General features: G+C 43.0%; 1 protein-coding gene across 3 annotated transcripts; it reads left to right on the forward strand.

Annotated features, from left to right (window-relative positions):
- The first annotated feature begins 2,719 nt into the window (after nucleotides 1-2,719).
- On the forward strand, nucleotides 2,720-20,266 carry MCOLN2 (mucolipin TRP cation channel 2). Of its 3 annotated transcripts, none has more exons than XM_059478179.1 (14): nucleotides 2,720-2,872; nucleotides 6,732-6,891; nucleotides 8,578-8,751; nucleotides 8,878-9,022; nucleotides 9,555-9,642; nucleotides 9,773-9,869; nucleotides 10,085-10,184; nucleotides 11,618-11,733; nucleotides 12,847-12,996; nucleotides 14,313-14,414; nucleotides 14,530-14,652; nucleotides 17,104-17,310; nucleotides 18,434-18,549; nucleotides 19,784-20,266. In XM_059478179.1, the coding sequence occupies exons 2-14, from the start codon at nucleotides 6,736-6,738 to the stop codon at nucleotides 19,818-19,820; spliced, it is 1,611 nt and encodes a 536-aa protein (XP_059334162.1). In that variant the 5' UTR covers nucleotides 2,720-2,872; nucleotides 6,732-6,735; the 3' UTR covers nucleotides 19,821-20,266. The 3 variants fall into 3 exon arrangements, with proteins under 3 accessions (XP_059334162.1, XP_059334161.1, XP_059334163.1); XM_059478178.1 differs by lacking the exon at nucleotides 2,720-2,872 and adding an exon at nucleotides 2,970-3,098; XM_059478180.1 differs by lacking the exons at nucleotides 2,720-2,872; nucleotides 6,732-6,891 and having other exon boundaries at nucleotides 8,597-8,751; nucleotides 8,883-9,022.
- The last annotated feature ends 3,478 nt before the right edge of the window (nucleotides 20,267-23,744 follow it).

Here is a 23,744-nt window from a genome sequence, read left to right on the forward strand (position 1 = left end):
ATTTAACCTTACACTAAAAACACTCCTCAAATTCAGCAAAGGCAAATCAAAGGCATAGGCAGAACAGATTATTCACAGTATCTGAAAGTTTTGTGTACTGAGGTCCTTCTCTTTCAAAACCTAAAACTGAAGACTTTTCAAGAAGACACAAGGCAGTCTTGCCTCAAAAAGCAAATATGAAGTGACCATGTCTTCTCTTGACACGATTAACTCCTTATGGATCTTTGACAATGCACAAAATATAATGTGCACATCTCTATTGTGTACAGTGATTGATGTAAGGAGCTCTGGCAAGGCTGGCAAGCACTTTAAGATCAATGAAATGCAGAAGGCAGACTTGCATGGCTTTTTCATACAGAGTTAAGAGAAAGCAAAGATTAATAATTCACTTAAAATGCAGGTACATTTTGTAAAGAGCTATGGAATACTTTGCCAATACAATTATAAAGCAAAAAATGGTCTGATTTCATTTAGAAATGGGATAGAACATGTGCTTTGTCACCATTAACTTAGTGACTTGGCAGCAAGTTTCAAGAAAATTTGACAGAGCTCTAAAGTATCAAATTCTTACAGAGTTTTAGAATAACAGAGAGAAAGCATGTTAATAGAAGCCTGCAGCATGAGCATAAGGCATGGAAATCAACAGGTGACCACAAAGCAGGAAAATACACTGTATACAGAGTCTTTCTATTACTAATACAAGTGGTGAAGCCTTCCACTGAAGATTGGTTTCTGTTGCCTGAAGTGAAGCACTGGAAATCCCTGGTAGATCTTTAAGTGATGACAGGTGCTTGTGCTACAGCTAAAAAGTCAATAAACTGAGATGCAGAAATTACTTGGAAAACCAAGGTCTGTGTTACTGCTGCTGGATTCCATAACTTTTAATTTAGCATTGCTGGGAGTTGTGTGGGTTTGGGGAGGAAAGAGTTGATAAATTACAAGTTGCCTTCAGACAGTAATGGGCAGGGGCAGACTGTGAGGCCAGAGGGGAGGGCTAGCTAAAAGAAGGAGAAGGATGTTTAAAGCAAGGATGGGATGGGGTGAGGGGAAAGAAAGGGACTGCTTATAAATTTAGCAGGGCAGCAATCGTGTATTTCTGGCTATGGGTGCAGGCTGTTACACTGGGAAAGAAGAACAGTACCCTGAAAGGTTACAGGCTTCCAACTGCTCAAAATGTCCAGTTCTGACTGGGAAAATAAATGCTGCTTGTATTATATATATGATACTTACATTCTGGGTTTTTTTAAAGAAAGAAGCAGACACTCAGACTTGCATTGTTCACCTTGGTGCTACTGCTGCAGTCTAAGTGCTTACTTGTCCAGGTTTCTGACCTGTGTGATCCTTGGTGCTAAAGATATTCATCTGCCTGACTATTTTGCTCACCTGAGAAGAAGCCAGTCAATGCTGTGTTTTCTAGCCTGCTGGCTGCTTTTGAGATGAAGTACAGCTCAGCCAGATCTGTGGCTGCTGCTGTTGTGTGTGGTGAGGCTTTCTAATCTTATTAACATATGATGTGCTGGTTATGGCCTTGCAGAGCCAAGATGTGTGACAATGACTTTATTCTAAAAATCCCTTGTGACTTGATTATCAGTGATTTCAGCACTAGCAATGCTGGTAGCACATGTAAAGCTGCATCCTGGAGACATGGGTATCTTTATGCTGATACAATCAACCAGGCACAGACAGAGCTGTAAAATGCAGCTGGGGAAAACAAGGAAGCAGATAAAGCATCTGATAAACTCATGCTTAAATATGCCCTCCTGACCAAGAAGCTGTGGAGGGGTAAGAGATTTTCTTTGTTCTGATTCTCAGTGGGCTCTGGAAAGTCCAATAGTCAGTATTTCCTCATGAAAGTAAGTCACAGAGTGCTGTACTGGGCAGCAGCTGTTCTCCTACCAAGGCTCATTTCAATGCCAATGTTTTGCATATACAGTTAGGGAGAACTTCTTGTTTTCAGCGAGCCCAGATCTTCTAACATAATGAAGTTACACTGAGAGGAAGAGGTGGAGGGCTTACTTGTTTCTAAGTACCAGTTTCCATGTTGGATTGAAGCACATTCTCAAGAGAAGGTAAACAGTGTGTATACAAAAGAGTAAGAAATCAAATTCAGAGGTATGAGCATCTATCCAGTATTAAAATGTGTAAAGGCATAATTTATCTGGCACATGGGGAGACAGGAATGGAAACAGAGGTAGGACAACACACAGACACTGCTGTATAAAACAAAACCTGTGGCTGCACCTGTGAGGAGCATCCTCCTGCCTCAAGCAGTAGCTAATGCCAGAAGAAGCCTTAAGAAAACCTTCATGCACTAGCTGACACAATGCTCTTGCAGCTAATGTTGAGAAACTGCATATGGATGTTTGTCTGGGCTTTTGTTCCTTCTTCTCCCTTACAGTGTGACCACAACCAAATACAGCGTGATCTGAGAGCATTGTGTAAGAATCCTGTGCTGCCCATGTCCCCTGTGTGGGCAGGTAGAGAGCTCAGCTGCTGCAATGATGCCTTTTACGAGCCTACATTCTGTTTGGAACACCCTAGTTTGGAGTAACTGCATTAAACCACATCCTTTGAGGAACTAAATACCTCTTGACCCGCAAAGACAGCTAACTCTGTAGCAGCTAATCTCACCTGCAGTCTTCCCTGCATGCTACAGGGAAGACTGCAGGTGAGGCTAGCTGCTACACCTGCAGACTACAACTACTACCGTGTCTACAACTACTACTTGGCAGTAAGGCAACTCCTGTTACGACAGAGATTATGCTGAGTTGCAGGGGACCCACAAGAAGGAGTCAGCCCAACTCCCAGCCCTGCACAGGACATCCCCAGGAGTCACACCAGCCCTGCACAGGACATCCCCAGGAGTCACACGGTGTGTGTGAGAGCACCGCGCTCGGGCCGGGGCAGTGGGGCCGGGCGGGCTCAGGGCACGTGTGCGGCGGGGCTCCCTCCTCCGCCGGACCCATAAAGGCGGCGCGGCAGGAGCGGGGCCCGGGCTGCTCCGCCGCAGTCGTGCCCCGGCCGGGCAGCGGCCGGACCCCGCGGCCCATGGAGATCCCCCTCAAGTCCCTCCCCGGCGGGCGGGCCGCCGTTAGCGGGTGAGGGAAGCGGGCCGGGCCGGGCTGGGCTGGGCGCGGTGCCGAGCCCTCGGGCCAGCCCGCCCGGCGGCCAGCGGGGTCAGGGCGCGCCTTCGCCAGCGGCTGCGGACCGGACCGGGCCGGGCCGGGCCGGGCCGGGCCGGGCCGGGCCGGGCCATCCCATCCCATCCCATCCCATCCCATCCCATCCCATCCCATCCCATCCCATCCCATCCCATCCCATCCCATCCCATCCCATCCCATCCCATCCCATCCCGGCGGTCGGGGCCGCGGTAGCGCCGGGGCACGGGGACGGCAGGAGCCGCTCGGGAGGCACAGGGGGGCGGCGGGCGCGGGTGCCTCGGGCTGCACAAGGTAGGTGCGTGGGACGGTGGGTGCTGCCCGCCGCCGGGACGCTGCTCGCAGCGCAGAGCTCCCTGCAGGGCTCACACCGTCGCTGGCCCGGCTGCGGCCGCTCCGCCCGCGGCTGCCGGGCGCGTTTAGCGGGGCAGTGACGGTGTGAGCCCCGCACGGGAGCGCTTTCCCCTCCTTTTCTGAGAGGGCAGTGACAGTGTGAGCCCCGCACGGGAGCGCTTTCCCCTCCGTTTCTGAGAGGGCAGTGACAGTGTGAGCCCCGCACAGGAGCGCTTTCCCCTCCGTTTCTGAGAAGAACGAAGCGGTGCCGTCCTCTGGCAGAGTGCTGAGAGCTTAGTACAGATCGGGAAGGTGAAGCTGGGGGTGCCCAGGCTGACGTGTAGAACTCAATTCAGTGATGGCTTTTTTCCCCGTTTTTTTTTTTCTCCTTCTTGCCCCCTTAGAACCGCAGGGCTCTCGTTAATAGCTCTCCAAGATACAGAGCTCAAGCAGATAAATGTTGCTGATACGGAGCTCTGATGGGCACTGTTCGTGTCGCTGCTCTAGTGAGTTACTCATTAACGAAAGTGACTGCGATCACTTACTAAGCGCATTTTAGCTCCTGATTCAATGGTTCTTTTTCTGCCGGGTGAAGAGCTAACTACTACACGTGTATTTCAGGAGTACGTAGCTGTAAATTGTTGTCCTTACTGTTGAAACCTCTTTGTTAAGTGGAATGCTGAGCTCTAAAATGCCTCGCTACAGAACAGCTGAACAGCAGACTGTCCTACCAGGTACAGCAGTGCAGTGCTGGTTACAGCAACGCAGCTGCTAGAACTGAGTTAGTGCCAGTTTAATATATGAGACACATGGCACCTGGATGTGCACCTCAGCGTGCATTATACTGTTAGTCTTCATTCACAAAAAAAATTTGAATGTGTCGGTGCTTCACAAAGCACGCGGTGGAAACTCATTGAGTGGTGTAATTACACTACTGTGTCAGGATTTAATTGCTTCATTGCTCTGTGCTGAGCTGGGTACTGTGTTTCAATTAGGTTTAGTTTATTAGGCTAATGACCATGTGGTAGAATTAGATGGTTTGTTTTAAATATGGTAAATAAGTGGTAATCTCTTGGAGCTTTTAAACTTCTTCAGTGCTTTGGTTGAAGGTTCTAGTTCTGCTGATTTAATGTCGTCTATTTGGATGTAATTTTTAATCTGGCCTAGAAATGAATGAATTCAAAACCGGTTGATCTATTTCACCTGTTGCCCTGTTACCTGTTTCACCTGTTTAAAAATGAATTCTTAAATACTACACCAGAGAATGCCTATTTTTTAATTGAAAGACAAAGTCCAACAGTGATACAAGCTTGAATCTTTGATCTCTCTTAAGCAAAAAAAAAAAAAAAAAGTGCTGCTTTCTTTGACAAATTTCCTGCTCATAATTGCTACAGTTAATTAATAAAGGGAGCTAAAGACATCAATGAAAATAATCCCTAGCCACAAGTGAGAGTTGTGTAAAGGTGAAAGTGCTGTTATTAGTCAACATCAAGTTTTTGGAATATCTGTAAAGTCTTGACACATCTTTGGAGTCTTGACACATCTTTGGAGTAAGCATTATGTTTTTCATGCTATGTATTTGAATATTTTTTTAAAAAGTTTATTATAAAGTTTGCTGTTTGATTTGTGAGGGTTTTGACCTATGTTTGTTCACTTTTTTTAAAGATTTGTCACTTCTGATATGCTTTTACTGGAAGATTAGGGAAGGATTTTGCTGAAGTCTTGGCGTGGCTCTTATGTCATACCTTCATGCTTTAAAATGTGGCCAGATTTGTCTTAACCCTGTTCTGTTTCCTCTTTCCTGCCCGCCTCCGGCTGTCAGTTTCACTCTGGGTTGGCTCTTGTTCACTGTGTGCCAACACAGACACTGCTGCCTGTGGGAGAGGCTGGTACAGAGCAGTGATGCCTTTGGGGGTCAGTGTAGGACTGAAGCATCTTTGTACCCGAGTCCTTGGTCAGTGCTCACAGCTGTAACTATCACATCCTCTTCTGGCCGGTGTGTTTGCATCTTTCAAAGTTTTTGTATCTTAGACGTTACTGAAGCCAGTCCAGTATGTTTTTATTATAAATTTAAACAGGGATATGCTGCCCATAGTTTCTTTTTCTTGGAAGCTTCCCATGTTTTTCCTGTTTCAAAAACCAAAATGGTCCTGCCTCTCATCATCTTCATGGAAGATTGATTTAAGGCTGTGTAGGAAAGATAGCTCTAGAGCTTTTAATATTAAAATAGATTTTTTTGTTGTTTTCGCTTCCTCTTCTGAGGAAACCCCACAGTGTCAGCTTTACTCTGCTTCTTTAACTGAAGTTTCTCTTCTTGTGGGACAGCTGATTCTAGCAAACCAAATGTGCTTTGTGATCTACAGTTTGAGCTTAAATATCTGTGCACTTCAGACTGGTGAGGACACAAAAAGTAAAAATGAAAAAGTATTCCAAGTACCTGAAAACTTGGAATCAATGCTTTTGGTTTTGAGCCTCAGACAAAATGTTATCCTTTATAAAATTCAGAACATTGGGAACAACATTCTGAATGGTAAATGTGCCTGATGATCAGCTGGTGTCAGATATGATCCTCTTAACATGTAAAGAGAGAAAAAAATTACAAGTTGTGTTCTGATCTGTGTGTGAAGTAGGAAAGTTCCGAAAGTTTATGGCACTGGAAAACAGGGTTAAAATGATCAGGAGATGGGTAAAGTTTTTTTCAATGTCCCAGTCAGTTGAAAAGGAGAAACCCAAGGTGATTTAAAAGACAACAGTCCTTTGTACTTGGTCCTCTGATTTTTACATGTCCAGCTATTTAAATAAATAAATGCCCGTTAATTTAGGCATTGAAGCTGCACGTTCATAACAGAAGTGTGTGTAAAGCCTGCTCTGGTATAATCTTTAAGACACCTTTTGCTTCTGCTAGAATGTAGGTTATTCGGAAAAATATGGTAACAGTGGTCTCTCTTTGTATCAAATGCAATTTTTTACTAGCAAGTCTACATTTCTTTCTATTACAGACCATCTTATTTAATGCCTGTTAAATGTTTGTCTAAATGGTGTGTTTTAATGATCAGATGTGTTTGAATGCTTCTCAATGATGTGATCACAGGAAAATATTTTTGCATTTCCATAAGATAACCCAAAAAACTATTTTGGACCTTTTATGTCATATGGTGATCTGAGGTGATACTGCAATGAGGAAATTGTCTGCCAAAATATTCTGTTGGTTTCTAATTAATTTTTTTTTTTTTGTGGCAGAAATATGATGACTCAGTCAGATTTAGATCTAAAAGAGACGGCTTTGAAAGAGGATTTGAAGTTTTACTTCATGAACCCATGTGAAAAATACAGAGCAAGAGGTCAGATACCATGGAAATTGGCTTTGCAGATTTTGAAGATACTTATGGTTACAACACAGGTGAGCCTCTGGTTCTACTCTTAGGGTAGCAGTGATGTGCAAGAGAGGCAGGTCTGTGCTCCTGGGCCTTGGCCATCCCTGGGTACATGCTACTGGCTTGAACCTCCCACTTCAGTCCATAAAGGAAAAATACTATGAAAGGTGTTTCTAGTGGGAAGAATAACATAAATTATAAAAGCCTCCTGGAGGTTTTTAGGGCAGTCATTACTTTAAAGTATTTTTTTAGGGCAGTAATTTGCCTTAAACTATTATGTCAAATTTTTGCCATTTCTGCCTTACTTTAAAGCAAATTACTCTTGCTGTGAAATTCAACACTGTCTTCAGGCTCATTGTCACAGTACTGCTTTTTGTTCCATTCTTGGATTACAGTTCACTGGACTATTTAAAAAGTGATATTTCCTGATATCTAATCAGGAAATTAAGTTGTCCACATTCAATGTGAAGATGCTCTGGTTTCTGATGATGATGGGATGGCTGGGCTACAGAAACTGGATGTGCCTCTTGCTTTTGTCATCAAATAATGCACTTGAAAAGTCATTATTGTTTGAGATACTACATGGAGGCAAAGAAGAGGGTGTTTGTAAACTGCACTGGTATCACAGTGCAGTTGGTTATGTTACAGTCCTCTAACAGTGACTGCATGTGGAGGGAAGCAAAATGGGACACACACATAGGTAGAAATTGCTTTTTCTGAACCTTTGAAATGCAAGACTGACATCTGATGGTTTGCAAGAACAGCTAAATATACATGCTGGGTTGTTCCTCTTCCCTCAAAGACAGGACAGCAGACTTTGCATGTGAATGATGACACAAAATACAACTTCACCTGTCTCTGGAAATGTTCAGTACTGCCACCTGTACTAACCTGACTTCCATTTCTGGGGCTATCACTGAACATGTAATATTTCTGTCTGCTGCCCCAGTCTCCCACTGTCCTTTGTGAGCAGAAGGAGTGCTCTTCTGCTTGGTTTTCAAAGGCCACAAGATTTTTCTGGACTGCTGCTTGAGACTTTTCTTGTCAGCCCTTGGTTTTGCTCAGATGTCAGGCTTGGGGATATCCTCCTGCTACTGTGCCTATGAAGAAGCTTTTGTGGAAAACCAAGCAGTTCCTAGGCTCTGTTTATGTTTTCCTTGGTGGTGGTGGTGGAAATGGGAACATCCATATGGCAGGGGAACACAAGTCTTCAGTGGTAACTCTGCTGTTTGCTGTCCCTGCTTGTTACAGCTCCCTTAAGCAGCACCTGGGTCAGGCAGGTGAGGCTCTTTATTGCTCTAATCCTGTGCCATGGCAGGGGTAGGAAAGGAGCAGGAGTTTGTCCATAGCAAAGCAGAGCCTTTCAGGGGTAGCAGGGTGTGCTGTTAAGTTGGCTTCTCTGCCATTTGCATCCTCCACAGAGGTTTTGCAAATCCCAGCTGGAGTTGTTGATCCATGAGGTGTAAAAGCTGCAAGTGATGGAGCTGTCTGCTCAGCTGCTGCAGTTAGAGTCTGTTTCACTTACCCTGCATGTGATAACCTTGCCTTTGGGAATCTTGTGCATTGGTTAAAGGGTGCTCTGCTCCTGCCAGAGTTACAGCAACAGGCACCTGTCTGGTTTGTGTTTATTGTAATTTAAAGCGGTTTCCAAAATGCTGGTGCTTGACCACTGTTCAAAATTCAAATCTATTTCTTTCTTTTTCTCTTGTTAGCTTGTTTTTTTTGGTTTGAGTAACCAGCTGGTGGTCTCATTCAAAGAGGAAAACACTGTTGCTTTCAAACACCTATTCCTGAAAGGCTATTCTGGAACTGATGAAGATGACTACAGCTGCAGTATATATACACAACAGGATGCTTATGATAGCATTTTTTATGTTATTAATCAGGTAGGTGTGAGTTTTAATTTAAAAACCTGTATTGATACATATAACCTTGAGGTTTCAGTTTGCTTTCTAATGCAAAAAAAAGATTACTTTCTCTAACTTCTATTTCTGTTTTTGTTTTTAAACTAGTACAGGAACTTAAAGAACATATCCCTGGGGACCCTTGGTTATGAACATGAAGAATCAGGTCTAAAAATCTGTAAACAGCAGTACAAGAGAGGCACCATGCTCCCTTCCAATGATACTCTGAACATAGATGTTTCTACTGAAACAGGTACAGTACTGTTGTACTTAAAATGTCTTGCTGTGGAGTATTTGAATTCTAGTTTTGAAGCTTAAAACAAATAGCTTTTTGTGTGGCAATCACAGGAACATTACCATGCTTCTTGCCTATTTCCCTCTTGGCTTTTAGCACCTGTCTAGAAAAGACTGCTGTGATTATAAGGAGCTCTCTTCAACCACCTACAAATCCTTGCAGTTGATGCTGAGGTGGTGTTTTGTTGTTCCTTTTCTTGAACACACCTGTTCCCCTCCGTGCAGGAGGTTCAAATAGGGAATTCTGGATGCTGGGCAGTCTGTACCTTCCTTGGCTGGGTGCCCTTTCTGCCTCTCAGAGCTGAGTCCTGGCTGCTCACGAGCTGGTACACAAACCTGCTTCTGACCCCACTAGCTGGGCCTCTGAATAGGTTTGCTCAAAATTCATGTTTTGCCTCATTAGGACTTGCTGTACACACTGATCATCTCAGTTTAATGCCACTTTCACTGTGAAGTTTTTATGCTAACATATTTTCCTCTTGTTTTTCCAGAATGTATCCTTTTAAAGCCAAAGGAACTAACTGGTAAGAAGGCAGAACTGAAGCTGAACTCTTCTTTTTTCAGTCTTGAATTTTACAGGTAAAGTCATGGGGTTTTTTAAATTATTCCAACTTGTTCTTTCATGTTAATATGATGGATTCTGATTTGTGCAGTCTGTGTATATCTCTGTGATATTTAAATATCTTTGTGCACTTTTTCAAATATGCAGGCTTATACAGGTTGAAATCTCCTTCAAGCTGAAAGGCATTGCTCTTCAGACAATCCATGCCCGTGAATTGCCTGACTGCTATGCATTTCAGAACACTGTAAGTGAAAGTTTGGCCTCTTGGAATACTGCTCTGTAGGCAGTACATGTCATCTACTCAAATTATGTCTACACCATCCTTTATGGTGGCAACTTTCTTAAAGCCTCTCTGATCAACAATATTAATACATGCTGTGTCCAAGGCACTTAGCAGGATTTATTTTTCTGGGATGCAATCTTGCTACTCCTGTTTCTCATGTAGCTCTGTATTTTCAGATAACTTTCAACAATAGAGCCCACAGCGGAAAAATCAAGGTCTATTTTGATAGTGACACTGAAATTCAGGAGTGCAAAGACTGGCACATATTTAACTCAGGTAAGTGTGGTGCATTTGTGTTTGCAGAGCAGCACTTATGGGTGTCCCTTTGCTTTCCCTGGTCTGTGGCAGTCTGTCCAGCAGGACATTCCCCAGCCTGTTCATCCCCCTGCCTGTAAAACAATGCAACTTGCCTAATGCAATTCATCACCTCTTGCTAATCAAGAGCTGGGAAATAATCCCTTTTGTGAGTGTGTTGTGAGATGACATGATCACCTCTCCATGCCAGTGTGTGTTACCAGTGAGTTCCATCTGCAAGGAGGGTGAATGTTTCTTCCATAGATTTGTAATTGTTGTGCTGCTCTGAGACAACTCAATTTAACCCACTAACACTGGATAGATTTCCAACTGAAGCCTCCTACAGCTTTCAATTTTGTTTTTTTCTAACTGATTGAAGCATACTATTTCTGAAAGCTTGCTTTTCCTGTTGGTGCTTTTTTTGCCCCTGCTGGTAGATTAATGACATGTATGAGCAAAGGCTGGCACCTGCCATGTATTTCCAGTGTTAGGGCTTGGTCTGACAGCTCAGAAATGTGCACTAAAGGGCCCTTAAAGAAACAGCAGCTGTGGTAGACTGTGCAACTGCTTCTCCTGTGTGGTGACTTTCTGTAAAGGACTGTGATGGAACAATATCTTTCAGTGTGCTATATAGTATGATGGATTAATAAATACATCAAGTGGCCTGCCTTTTGCCTTGGCAAAGGCAGCTTTTCTCTGATAACACTGTGTTGTACCCCTATTAAAGTGGTAATTTATAGAATATTCTGAATAACCTCAAAGTGCCTTGCCTCAACTACCTGTTCCCGAGTACTTTATTTTGTGTCTAATCACCAGCTGAGGGAGCATGCATATTTCAGTAATAAAGGTAAGCTGAAGGGCTATTGCAATTATTAAAAATGAGTGTTGGCCTCTTTCATATAGTTAAAAATGTATGCTATGGAAAAGATAGGGACTGTTGATGTGAGAAAGCCAAGGACCTAATTTATGTTCACATTATGGGTTTTAAATTTTAAGGTGGATAAAAAGAAAACAGTACAGAAAGTCCAACAAGTTTATTGCAGACTAAGGTGGAATTTTTTTAAAAATTTAATGGTGTTGATACAGACCAAATCTGCATTTCTTTTGCCTCATGTAGTTGTAACACTGTGGAAGCACAGATGGACAGGTAAAAAGGAGGATACCTGTATTAATGTACCCATTTTTGGGTTTATTTTGAAGAACTTGAACATATTTTTCATTCTTGAGGTCCAGTCTCCATGACTGTCTTGATGTAATTCTCTGCTGAGCTGTGTTCAAGATATACTTGCAGGAAGAATATAGCTTGTAACCCATCTGCTTTGGGGCGAGAGTATTTGAATTGTTGCAAAATGTCACATGACTTGCATTAAAAGAGATGTGGAAAGATTTAACCTTATTGCCTTGTCTCTTTACAGTTCTCCAGAAGAACACTCAGTATATTCTAGTCTTTGATGGGTTTGTCATATTGAGTTGCTTGGCCTCTCTCATCCTGTGCACACGATCCATCGTTCTTGCCTGGAGGCTGCAGAAGGTGAGCACAGGGCTCGTGGCCCTAATGCTGGATTGGTCTCTGCTGCTTTGCTGCTGGCCTTGTGAGGGGAACCTTCTGAAACAGGGGGTGTTAAAGTGAGAAAATCTCCTGCAAGATGTCCCTCTTACTGTTACCTCTAGGAAGGATGTGCAGGTATCTTGGTGGACAATTGTTAACAGTATCTTGGTGGACAATTGCTAACTGTGAGTGGATTTTATTTCTGTTTGTGTAGTACTGTAATTTGAAGTATTTTGTTGTATCTGTCCATGGGCAAAAGAAGCATACTTTTTTCCCCTCTTTCTTACAGAATTTTAGACAAAATGATTCTGAGTCTTTGTGCTGCAAACAGGCAATGTGTCCTGCACCTCCAAACCACAAATCTTTCTTCCTTGGCTTCAGAGTAGAATTCCCATGGAGGTCTAGTTATAAATTAATGCCTTAGTGAATATCCCTCAAAGCCAGCTCTAACTCTAGAAAATGTAAAGCACAGCACATAATCTAACTCTGGCTGGTTTTTTTGTAAGCATGTGGCTCATGAGAGTTAGAAGAGTCCATGGTAGGTAGGCTATGAAAACACAAATACTTGTTTATCTAGCTCAATGTATCCTTTTTGTAGCTTGGAAACAAGACCAAGAATCAGGAGGACATGATTCAACAGAGGCATTGTCAAACTGCTCTCAGGAATAGGCACTTCACATTTATTCCTGAGCAAAAAGAGCAAGTGAAAGCAGATGGGCTGTGCTGGGCAGAGGTGATATTGTTTGCTCTATTGGAAATGAGAGCTCTTGCCCTGTAGTTGCCTTTGAGTTCTTTTCCACTTCTTTAGTTGGGTGCCTTGCTCTGTTAGAGGTGGATAGAACCTATGGTAAAGGGGATAACAGGCCATGGTTACGTTGGTGGGAATGGATTATGAAATCAAGTGTTCTGTGGAAAGTTCATTTTCACTGGCCTAAATCCATCTTTTTTCCTATTTATTTCTGTTGCCATTGAGAATCAGCTTTAAATTACTATTCCAGTGAATACTATAGGAAAATGGGTTGTGTGGAACTTGAACATTGCCTTGTTTTTCATCCAAGGTGACCTGTAATTAATGATCTTAATGCTTGTCAACAGAGATTTGTGAATTTCTTCCTGGAGAAGCACAAGCGGCGTGTGTGCTACGCTGACCGCCTGGAGTTCCTGAACGGCTGGTACGTCCTGGTCATTATCAGTGATGTCATGACAATCATTGGGTCAATCCTAAAAATGGAGATAAAAGCCAAGGTAAGGATCTCATACTTCAGCTAAAACATTGCTAATCTTGCTGCAACCATGTGTAATGTGCTTTAATTTGGGGACAGGTGGAAGTGAGCTATAACAGTCAATAGTCATCTGTTTGCTTATTTCAGTCAATTTCCTAGTTTATCTAATAACTACCTTTAGTCTCTCTTCCCCAGAGTCTTTCAGTAATACCACGTAGGCCATTTAAACATCTTATTTCCAGTACTAAGACCCCCAATCCCTGGTATGGGACCTGTGGTAGGCAGTTCCCAACAGAAAGACTCAAAAATTTGAGTTGTTCATTCTGTAGAAGTAGCACATACAGGACTGGGGAGCCACGAGACCTCCCCTTGAATGACACAGGGCTCTTGATGGCTTGTGGGGCTGGACACACAGCTGTCACAGCTTGCTTTCCTGGCCAGCATTGGCACAGACAGTGTGTGACCTGCTCATCCTTGACCTCCCTGCCTGGGCTTGCTGTAATCAATGTGCTTTGTCCAGCTGGCAGGAGGATTTTGGGGTTGGTTTTGTGTTTTTTTCTATTTTTTTTTTTTTTTTTTTTATCTCCAATAGATGTGTGTCAACAATTCATGTGTTCACAAAACTTTGTATTCTGGGAAAAGCAGAGTAGGTGCTGTGCTGCTCCTGCTTCATGTGTACTGAGGCTCAAAGGGCAGATCCCAGAGTGGCCTTCAGAGGAAGCACTTGGGAATCACTGGCTGTAGATTGAGGGTAGGAAAACTTGAGCTAGATGGCTCTCTTGTGCCTACTGCAACCAGTTCCAGCCTTCTAAAGTAAAGTGCAAGTAGATTTAGTTGTAGTAGAAACAATGCTGAGGTTCTGATCTGCTGGCAGAGAACCTGTTCAGAGATGTAAATGCATGGGAGCATGGAAAGAGCTGTAGTCCCAAGGGTCACTTTTCATGTAAATGATGGCTCCTGTGTTCTAAATAGTGAATGAGAGCTTCTTTGCCCAACAGCAAATAGTAACCTTCTTTTTAAAAGTTTTGAGTTATCCAGTCTAATTTTGAAATGGTGTTGTAACCAAACGAAGGGCTTTTCTTCTTCCAGACTTTGCACTTCATGTAAAATTTCAAGAATATCAGCATAGGTGTACTTTCATTTGCAGCACTGTTGTGTTTGAATGATCTCAGTAAATAACTGCAGCTCACATTGATCTGATTTTTGTGATGTAGCAACAGGCTTTCAGTATTAGACTGTCCTGCTTTGTTTGTTTGAACTGCTGGAACTTGAATAGCTGTCAAGCTGACATATCTACTGCTTTGTAACTTGACCACCTGCTCTCTTTGGATCCCTCAGAACCTCACAAGTTATGATGTCTGCAGCATTTTACTTGGGACATCAACTCTGTTTGTCTGGGTTGGAGTCATCCGATACCTGGGATATTTTCAAACCTACAATGTAAGGAGAGAATCAAATGTCTAACAATTAAAGCATGTATATATGCTTTTTTCCAGATCTCTCTAATTTTTTTTGCTTTTTTCCCCCCCATCTTTTCTTCCCTCTGACTTTGTAGGTGCTCATTTTGACTATGCAGGCCTCGCTGCCGAAAGTGCTGCGGTTCTGTTGTTGTGCTGGGATGATCTATCTTGGCTATACTTTCTGTGGTTGGATTGTCCTGGGGCCTTATCATGAAAAGGTACATCAGCAGTATCCCTCCTTTTGTGGTGCAATGATGGGAATATCTGTGTATGTGTGTATAGCTCCTAGCCAAACCAACAGAAATGTGTCTTAAATGGAAATGTCTGTTTAATAGCTGTAATGTGAACATGGAAGTCATTCCATCTGTACTTCCTTCTACCTGCTCCTTTTAACAAAATAACTATTCTTGCTTTTACTGAGTGCTCTCCAGCACCAGGCTGTTTTGGTGAGGGGATAGTTTGCCCAGGCTATGACCATTGGTCTGTCTCTTCTGCCCTCTTCTGGCAATCCCACTTCAGCTGGGTTACAGAGGCACTAAATAGTTCACTGGAACTTACTTTTTTTTTTAGTCTCCTTGGCTCTGGCCTTGTTTTTCCAAATCTTTCCCGTGCCATGTAACTTCAGCTCCTAAATTGTGACTCATAGAGGGATGGATGAATGCTTGTCTTGTTTGCTTTGCTTCCTGTGTGGGGGCGTGCTGTTGGTTTGTTTGTTTGTTTTCTTAAGGTTCGTATCAAAGTGTATGCCTGGTATGTCTTGTCTGCAACCTGGGTGCAGGAGTAAGGCTTTATATATTCTAGAGCACAAACCAAAACAACCCCGAAGCTTGTTTGCTTTTTCTCTTGGCAGATGCTCTGTGTGACAGTTTGAACAGAGGCAGATTCTTGTTGTGGCAAACTCTAAATGTCTGTTAATGACTAACAAATGTCTGACTCCTCGTTCTGGATCTCTGGGTGCACACAGTGTGTGTGTGATGGGGACATGTACAGTGCTTTTCCAGCTTGCTCTGCCCCCAGAGCTTGCATTGCTCTAGCTTACTGTAATTCCCCCTTTGGGCAATGCAGGTGTTCAGCCTGCATGTTCCCCCCAGAAATGACAATCCATTTCTCTCCAGAGTGGGATGCTGGATGCAGAGGGATCTTCTGCCACATTGGAGGCTCAATTGTTTATAACATTATAAGGCACAGCATAATTACTGTTGTAACCTCCCTGCAACAAGAACCTTATCTGAGCCAAAGGAGGAGCAATCAACAGCATGCTTATCTATGAAAATGTTACCTCCTCCCTAAATGTCATGGATCAATGTCAAGGGAAGCAGCTGGAGCTATGGAGGATTCCCACTCCTGCCAGTTCCCCAGTGTCCCACAGGAAGGCAATGTGGCACTGTGCAAGGCAGCCCAGCCCAGGGCTGCCTTCCCGGGCTCTCCAGCACTGAGCCCTCCTGGAAGAGAGGGGAAGAGTCTCCTCCGATGTGCAGAAACACTGGAGAGCTCCTTATGCTCAAAAATATGGAAATACACCCTCTGCTAGAGTCAGAGAGAGGGAGTGGGTGTCCTGCATTTTGTGCTAAGTCAGTCCAGGGGATTCCAGGTGAGCAGCCCTTGGGGATTCCAGGTGAGCAGCCCTTAGCAATGTCCCTGTGTCAGTGCGTCAAAACTTGAGCTGCTCAAAAATTACCTGTGCCATGCCTCCTTTCTTCCCAGATAATGTACTGCTGAGTTGCACAATGGCTTTAAAATTCAACTCAAAAAATAATGATAAAATAAGCCATAGGTGTGAACCAGACCTGCTGTTCCTGTGCACCAATATATTCTCCTTACAAGCATATACCTCTTGACATCTTGTTTTCATTGTGGGGCCACAGTTGTGTTAGTTCATTGATAATGCACAATGTTTTAATGTGGCTAATTATTCATATTGTCCATTAAATTAGAGTTAAGAAATCCAGTTATTTGGAAGGGCAGAGCAAAAGGGGAAGTGGGCTTACCTGGTAGCTTCAGGACACATTCCAGTTTGGGGAAATGGAGTTTGGAGTTTGAGACTGTCCTTGAAATTAAACCATGGTTTTTGTACAGAGTGTGCTCCAGTAGCTTCATAATAAAGCTGTAGCTTGTACTTACAGCTCATAGAGGTCTTCCTGAGTGACAGATTGTTAATTCAGCTTGGACCATTTGAGTTCTGAAGGCTGTGCTGACTCTGGCCCCTGAACACAGTATTGATTTATTACCCATACTCCAGTAATGCTGCAAAGCTGGGAAGCAGAGAATGTGGGTGTGTTCTCAGCATACTACCACTAATTTACTGTATAGGTTCTGTGAAATCACTTCAGCTGTGCTTTGGGAAATGGAATGATACTTTTCTGCAGGTCCAAAATTGTCTATAATTCAGTAGCTTGCTGTGGTGGTCAGTTATTGACTGTTCTGCCTGTTGAACATCACAAGTTTGATTTCTTGATAATAAATTTTCTTATATTTGATCTCAACACATCGTGCTTAGTCAAGATGATAATTCTACATGTTTCTATTACTGATGTATATTTTGGGCTGAATGGAAAGTGTGGTAGCATTTAATTGCCTGAGTTGGCTTTTTTGTCTGCTTTGAGTAAAACTCAGTCTTTGAGTCTTGATTGATCTTCACATTCTGCTAATAATTTGTACTTATTTTCTAGTTTGAGGATCTGAACACAGTGGCTGAATGTCTGTTTTCTTTGGTCAATGGTGATGATATGTTTGCAACATTTGCTCAAATCCAAGAGAAGAGTTCCCTGGTGTGGATGTTCAGCCGACTGTATCTGTACTCTTTCATCAGTCTGTTTATATACATGATCCTCAGCCTTTTCATTGCACTCATTACTGACTCCTATGACACCATAAAGGTAAAGCATTTGTTTTCTGTTACACTTCTATTCAGTTTTGCATTCATTTTTGTTAATCACTCAACACCATACCATCTACCATTGCTTCTGATGTGTGATGAGATTATTAAAAATATTTTCCTTTAGTCTGTGGCAAAATTGGAAGGGTGGCTGGGTTTGCTGACATCTCAGAGATGTGCCTTTGGCAGGAGTTTGGAAAGGTTCAGGCAGATAACTCTAAAGTAATTTAGGTGTCCAGGCCTCCTTAATGTGCTGCTTAGAAATGTGTGGTTAAAAGGAAATGTCTTCTGAGAGGTGCACTGCTTCTCATTCCAGTTAGAACTGTGCCATCCATTTCCAGTATGGACTGCCTGAAAGTGAACCTCAGTTCTCAGTAATTACCTTCTGTTCTGACCTCAGGTGCTCTCTGCCCTCTGTGCTGCTGGTGGCCTCAGTGGCCAGTGGGGAGGGAATGTGGATCCCACCCTCCAGCCCTCATCTCTTGCTTGTCTTGGTGTCACACACAGGCCAGCAAAATAATGCTGGTCTGACATGAACTACAACTTCCAGGCCAGGCAAGAGATTTACTTTTGAAGCACCTCAAAATATAGCTCAATTGTCTGTGCTTCTTAGTTTACTGGATGATCTGATCTGCAAAATGGTGTTTTACTGACTCTTCCCTCTGAGCACTTTACACAGATCAATTGGGAGCTGTTTCAGTATGCTGAACTTGTTTTTTCATAGCATTTCTTCAGCATGGCAATATTGAATAGTCACACTGGAACCCTTCAAATCCAGAATTAAAGGTTTTAGGGAAAAGGAGCCCAGGGCACTTGCAGTGAGAACAGCAGCTCACTGTGAACAAGGGAGAATTCAATACCATCATGGCCTGAGATCACTTGCTTGGCCTTATGGGCAGCAAACAAAACATAAGAATCAGTGAACAATGTGAATTTACACTGTTGGTGGAGCAAAGCAAGCTATGTAGTGTTTCTAGGATGGAATGGATTCTTTCCTTCCTACAGACATATTGAATTATTGAACCAAATAATCTGGTTTAACTGTCACACTCTAGAGGAAATTTTAGAACATTTCATGACCAGTAACTTCTCATGTGTTGTAATTGAAATGCTTTTTCTTTCAGAAATACCAACAAAGTGGTTTTCCAGCAACAGATTTACATGAATTTCTAAAAGACCATAGCAGTGCTGGCTACAGAAAAGACAGAACTTCTTTTCCACTCATCTGCTGCTGCAGGAGGTCAGTAGGGTGTTTTTAATGTGTGTTTTCCTGAGAAGCACTACAGTTAGCTTCTCACTGCAAAATGCTGCTTCACGAATGCTGGAGTATCCAGAATTCAGCCTGGAAATATTTGGGTGCTGCTGTTCCTCCTGCACTTTACTTCATGTTAGATCTTTAGTCAGCTGCTGATGCAAAGGAAGCAGTTCTGAGCTTAAACATGTTTTAACTGTTGTATTCTTATGAAAAATGCTATGCAGGAACTGATGAGAGGACTGTGGAGAACAGCATAAACTACCAAGGGTTCTGGAGCAAACCAAGTCTTTGCTTCAAGCTGTCTGTTTCTAAAAAGCTTTGCTACTAAGCTTGGAGAAGTTGCAGAAAGTGAGAGGGTGATTCAGCCACAGGTGCTTGATCCCAAAACTGTGCAGTGTCAGAGGCACACTGTTGGAATACCATTTGCCAGAATATCGGAAACTCACTGGTAAATGTCTTGTTGTAGGCATTGTGGCAGGGGTCCTTTTTAAGGTGGTGGTGAGAGACAAATGTCTCATCTGGTGCTTGCTGGTCTGCTTTGAATTGTGTTTCTGAGGCAGCATAACATAGCTGTGAAACTTGTTAGAGACAGGAGGGGCCTTGTCACTGTCCCTAGGCAGTCCAGGATAATCCATTCATGTGCACAGAATGGTTGTGGGCACTGTGCAAGGAAGGCAGGCTATGAGAGAATGAGCAGACTAAAATGTGAACACTTAATCACAATTGGTGTAAGAAATCCTCTTTTAGCAGTAGGATTGTTGTCTAATGGTATACTGATGCTTTTGTGAAATGCAATTTTATGCTTTTGGTGTACCCTTGCAGAAGGGGACCCATAGCCACAAAAGGAACATGTGAGATGATGATGATGGGCAGGTATCCTGCTGGGGGCACGCAATGAAAACCAACTAATTAACAAGAATTTCAGCTTCAGGTTTCACCTGCAAGTCACTGTGCAGAGTAAGAGATTTGTGTGCTTGAGCATAATAAACATAGACCATAATATGCTGTACAGTACTGAGGGCACAAGCCTGGTGATGGAGTGATAATCTAAAGCTTTTGCTACTGTGGGAGGTTTTGCATCATTGTCCAGTGCAGGAGTCAGAGTTGTATGTGGAAATGGGAGAGCAGAGAACAGAAGAATCAAAACTGAGCTCATATGGGTAGGTGCTTCCTGTTGCATTTCTTGCTGATTGGAGAATTGTGAATTTTTTCTTTGCAGACAACAGAGTGATGACAACTTGATACTCATTAATTGATGGCTGCACATTGAAATTCACTACATACATGCAAAGAAAACATAGTGGTGTGGAGAAGGATAATTCTCCAAATTGCAGTGGAACCTGCCATCTGGATCTGCCTCATGAACAGACTTGTCTTAGCTAATTCAGGTTTTGGGGGGAGAAATCTATTGATGTGACAGCAGCTGGCTGACCAACAGGAGACCCAGAAGCTGTGTCTGGAGGAGAGCTGTGAAGAATTCTTTATTCTTGCCTCAAGTTCTGTCATGTTAGAGAAGACTGATCCTTAAGCATTGTCTGTGGAAGCTCTGCTGGCTAATGACATTGGGGAGGAAGGAAAATGGCCTTGAATCAACTGCTGTTAATAAGAAAAAGAATTATGCAAAAATAATTTTTAAAAAATAATCCTGTGTTTAAAAGTATTAAATAAAAAGAAGTCATGAAGGGAGGAGTTTATCACTTAACTTGATGCATTCAGCCTGTCATTTCTACTTGGCACATTTCATTTTTTGGGATTAAATTTATGTAAAACAAAAAAGCTGCACAAAAGTGGAAAATAACTGTTGTTTTCCCTCATGTATATAATTTTACCACAAACCACTTATAGGTCACAGTCTTTTTTTTAACAGCTTTACTAAAAAGCAGTTTGTTATCCTTTTATCTTTTTTGGCTGTCCTTTCTGTTATACCCACAGTATTGATTTATACTGTGTCCAGATTCAACTTACCGCTTTAGCTATAATTAAATACTTTTACAGGGTAGAAAACTTTCATGGTAAGCATTATCTGAAGACTGCTGGGAATATTTTTTTTCCTTCTTTTGGTTTTTTTTTTTTTTTTTTTTTTGGTAACATTATACTGTTGTACTGTCATAATCCAGAGGACAAATTCAGACAAAAACAGTGCCATTGAATTTTGCTTCTATTTCAAGCACATGTTAATTGGAAGAAAATATGTGGCAACTGAGCCTTGCAGTTGGTTTGTTCAGGTGACTTTCTAGCTGTCTTTGGGATGGGCAGCTATAAAGACTGTACTTTCCTTTTGCCTCCTTATAAGCTTTATTCAATGAGAACAGACGACTTTGGGGAACTTTAAAAGGACTTTGAGGATAGTAGTGCATAAATGTTAACCAGGTACTTCTGGAAACTTCCAGGGATGCTGGCAGTTCCTGGGCTGGGTGTACTATTATATGAGATGCTCCACTTGTGTCTCTGCACTATTTGCTCTCTAAAAAAGCCACTCTTCAGTAGGTGATGTCAGTGTGTTGGTTTGGACTCAGTCTTGCTGTGTGTTCTTAACTACTAATGGTGCTCTCTGCAGCTTCTGCCTTGTCAGTGTTTCAAATGGCAAAGGCAATTCAAAATGCTGCCCTGATAAGAGTGAGATGAGTGGCAGCTTTTTTTTTTTCCCCTTTTCTTTTGTTTATTTTAATCTCCTGCCTAGTGATTACATTTGTAACAATTATACTTTTATTGTTGTTGAAAGTGAATGACATTACTTTGGCTGCAGCTAGGTGTCTAGAACAGATTTTTGGTGTCAGGATTTTGATGTGTCCAGGTTCTGCACATTTTAATGCTTCTATTGCTGAGATGTATTTGGGACAGTGAATTTTCTTCCCATCCCAGCTGTGCAACGTCTTGCTGTGGCCATAACTGAAATTGCTACCAATAACCAAGACATTGTGCTCTTAGCAAAGATTTTCTCTAACAGTCTTTTCATAAACTGTGTGATCTAGAACAGAGCATTGCTGTCTTCCACTGTTGACAGAAGAGCCAACCTTTCTCCTGGTGTTTATTTGCAGAACTTGTTTGGGGCAATGTTAGTATTTTGGTGTGTGCTCTGGGGCCCTGGATAAGCCAAAAACTCTTCTGCAGACTGCAGGAGGGTCAGCATTAACTGGCTGCCAAGGTCCCCCTGTCCCTTACAATGTGCAGTCTATTTGGTGATGTACAAGATGCTGGTGTTTTCTGAATTTGCAGCTATTTTACTGGTTAGCTTTCTGGAGTGCATCTTTCTAAATCAGACATTTTAAATCCATCATGTCTGAAAATGAGCTGAGTTTTCCTTACTGCTGTGCCCTCTGCCAGTTCTAGCAGAAATCTTGGGTTAGAGACTGGAACCTAGCAGAAGCAGATGGTAAAGCAAGTGTGTGGGTAATTAGTGGTGTAAGGCATGAACAATGTAAGAGGTTCATCCCCTCCAGAGGCTGGTGCCTATTCTCTGGAGCAGCTGAGGTGCCTCCCATGCCCCTGACACCGAGCCATGGTGCAGGAGCTGTGGCTCTTTCTTAATGTGACCTGCCAAAATCACTGCTCAGATAAATACTTGTTTGTGAGAGAATCCCTCAGGGAATGAGGGAAAGCATTATCAACAAAAGAAATGCAAAGAAGACCTAATAATTCTTAACTGTTTTTAAGACTTGATTTCTGTAATGGAATCATAAGGCTTTCTTGTCCAGTATTGATTTTTTATTATTTGAATCATATGAAATGCTTGCTAGCTAGGTTGCTGCTTCAGCCCTACCATATTAGAGCAGGTCACTAATGTGCTGTAGAAACCACTTTTTATCTTCACCATCTGGTGTTCTGGTTTTTCCCTCGTGAAAAAGAAGATAAGACACACTTGCTGGAGGCTATTACTGTCTCTCTGTTCCACAGAGGTGAAACTTAACAGGAAATCTGGCATATGTTGACTCTGAATTCTGCACATTAATACAGATTTGAACACAGTTGCTGGCTAATAGGTGGTCCCACTCCAGCTGCTAAGGAGGTAATGCACAATAATGGAAGCAGAACTGAAACATAAACTTTTGCAAAGTGCTCTGAAAAAGGGATGTTGCCTTTCAAAGTCTTGTTCTTTGGGAATAGGAAGCTTTTGCTAATTGCTTATAGGACTTAACAAAAGGAGGATAGAAATGGATGAGACAATAAGAAGCTTGATGCGACTTGGACAGGAAAGAAGAGAAGAAAATTTCCTAAGCCATCTTCAAGGTGAGCATTCAAGTGAGGGGAATAGAGTCAATAAGATTTTGGGCTCTTATTCTGAGGTTTTGCTTTTCTTTTTTGTTTAAAACAGAAAAAAAAAATTGACACGGGGTCTGTTTGGCATTTCATATATTATGTTCACATGCAAGGTTGTACCTAGGCTTCAGCACCTAAGTTTCATGCTGTAGTTGTTACCAGGATTTCTGAGAAGTGGGACAGAGATCTTCTGCTGAGATTTTGTTTAGTCAGTTCAGCTCTGAGCAGAGCTGTGCCTAGGTCTGCACTATTGGGCATATGCTTGCCCTCAGTGAGTGATTGAGGTGGGTAACAACGGGTCGGATCTGCTTGATCAGAGGCATCAGATAAATGTGATTCTGTACTACCGTCTACTTTTGAGTTTGGCTTGTCTTTGATTGCAAAGCTGTGTGTGCTCACTCCGGCCCCTTGGAGGTGGCATGAGCCGCCAAGTTTCTGTATCACACTGCTGGGTGTGAAATGGTTCTTGTTTGCTTTTTACACTGTGTTTCAAAGAACAGCTACGTGTGGTGCTCTGCTGTCTGTACTGTCCGGATCTATTCGCAGAAGTTATTGCAGTTTTATCTGGGTTTTGCATTTGTTTCCTAATGTGTGAATGATCATGGACCTTCTGACGGGCTTTTCGGGCGGCACAGCCCTTTGGGCTTGTGCAGCTCGGGGGTCTCGCTAGCGTTCTCTACAGCCGCTCGTGCCGGGGGAGAGCCAAACCCTGGTCCCGGGGAGGGAACGAAGTCCTGGGCGAGTTCTGCCGTTCTCGGGCTGGGGGCAGGTGCGGGCGGGGCCGGACGGGTTAAGGCGGCGGGGCGGGCCGGGGAGGGGAGCGGAGCGGAGCGGGGCGGGCGGGCCCGCGCTGGCGGCGGCGCTGGCGCTGCTCCGCTAGGACCGGGGCTGCCGCTGGGCGAGTGGGGCCGGGGTTACCGGTG

Source organism: Ammospiza nelsoni, chromosome 9, assembly GCF_027579445.1.
Source record: "Ammospiza nelsoni isolate bAmmNel1 chromosome 9, bAmmNel1.pri, whole genome shotgun sequence".
Taxonomy (NCBI): Eukaryota; Metazoa; Chordata; class Aves; order Passeriformes; family Passerellidae; genus Ammospiza; species Ammospiza nelsoni.

Bases quoted from the DNA above. Each gene is read 5' to 3' on its own strand.
- MCOLN2 (XM_059478178.1), top strand. From the start codon at position 3,049: ATGGAGATCCCCCTCAAGTCCCTCCCCGGCGGGCGGGCCGCCGTTAGC. The intron at 9,023-9,554 runs GTACAGTACTGT...TTGTTTTTCCAG, and splicing joins AGATGTTTCTACTGAAACAG to AATGTATCCTTTTAAAGCCA. The intron at 9,643-9,772 runs GTAAAGTCATGG...TCAAATATGCAG, and splicing joins TTCAGTCTTGAATTTTACAG to GCTTATACAGGTTGAAATCT.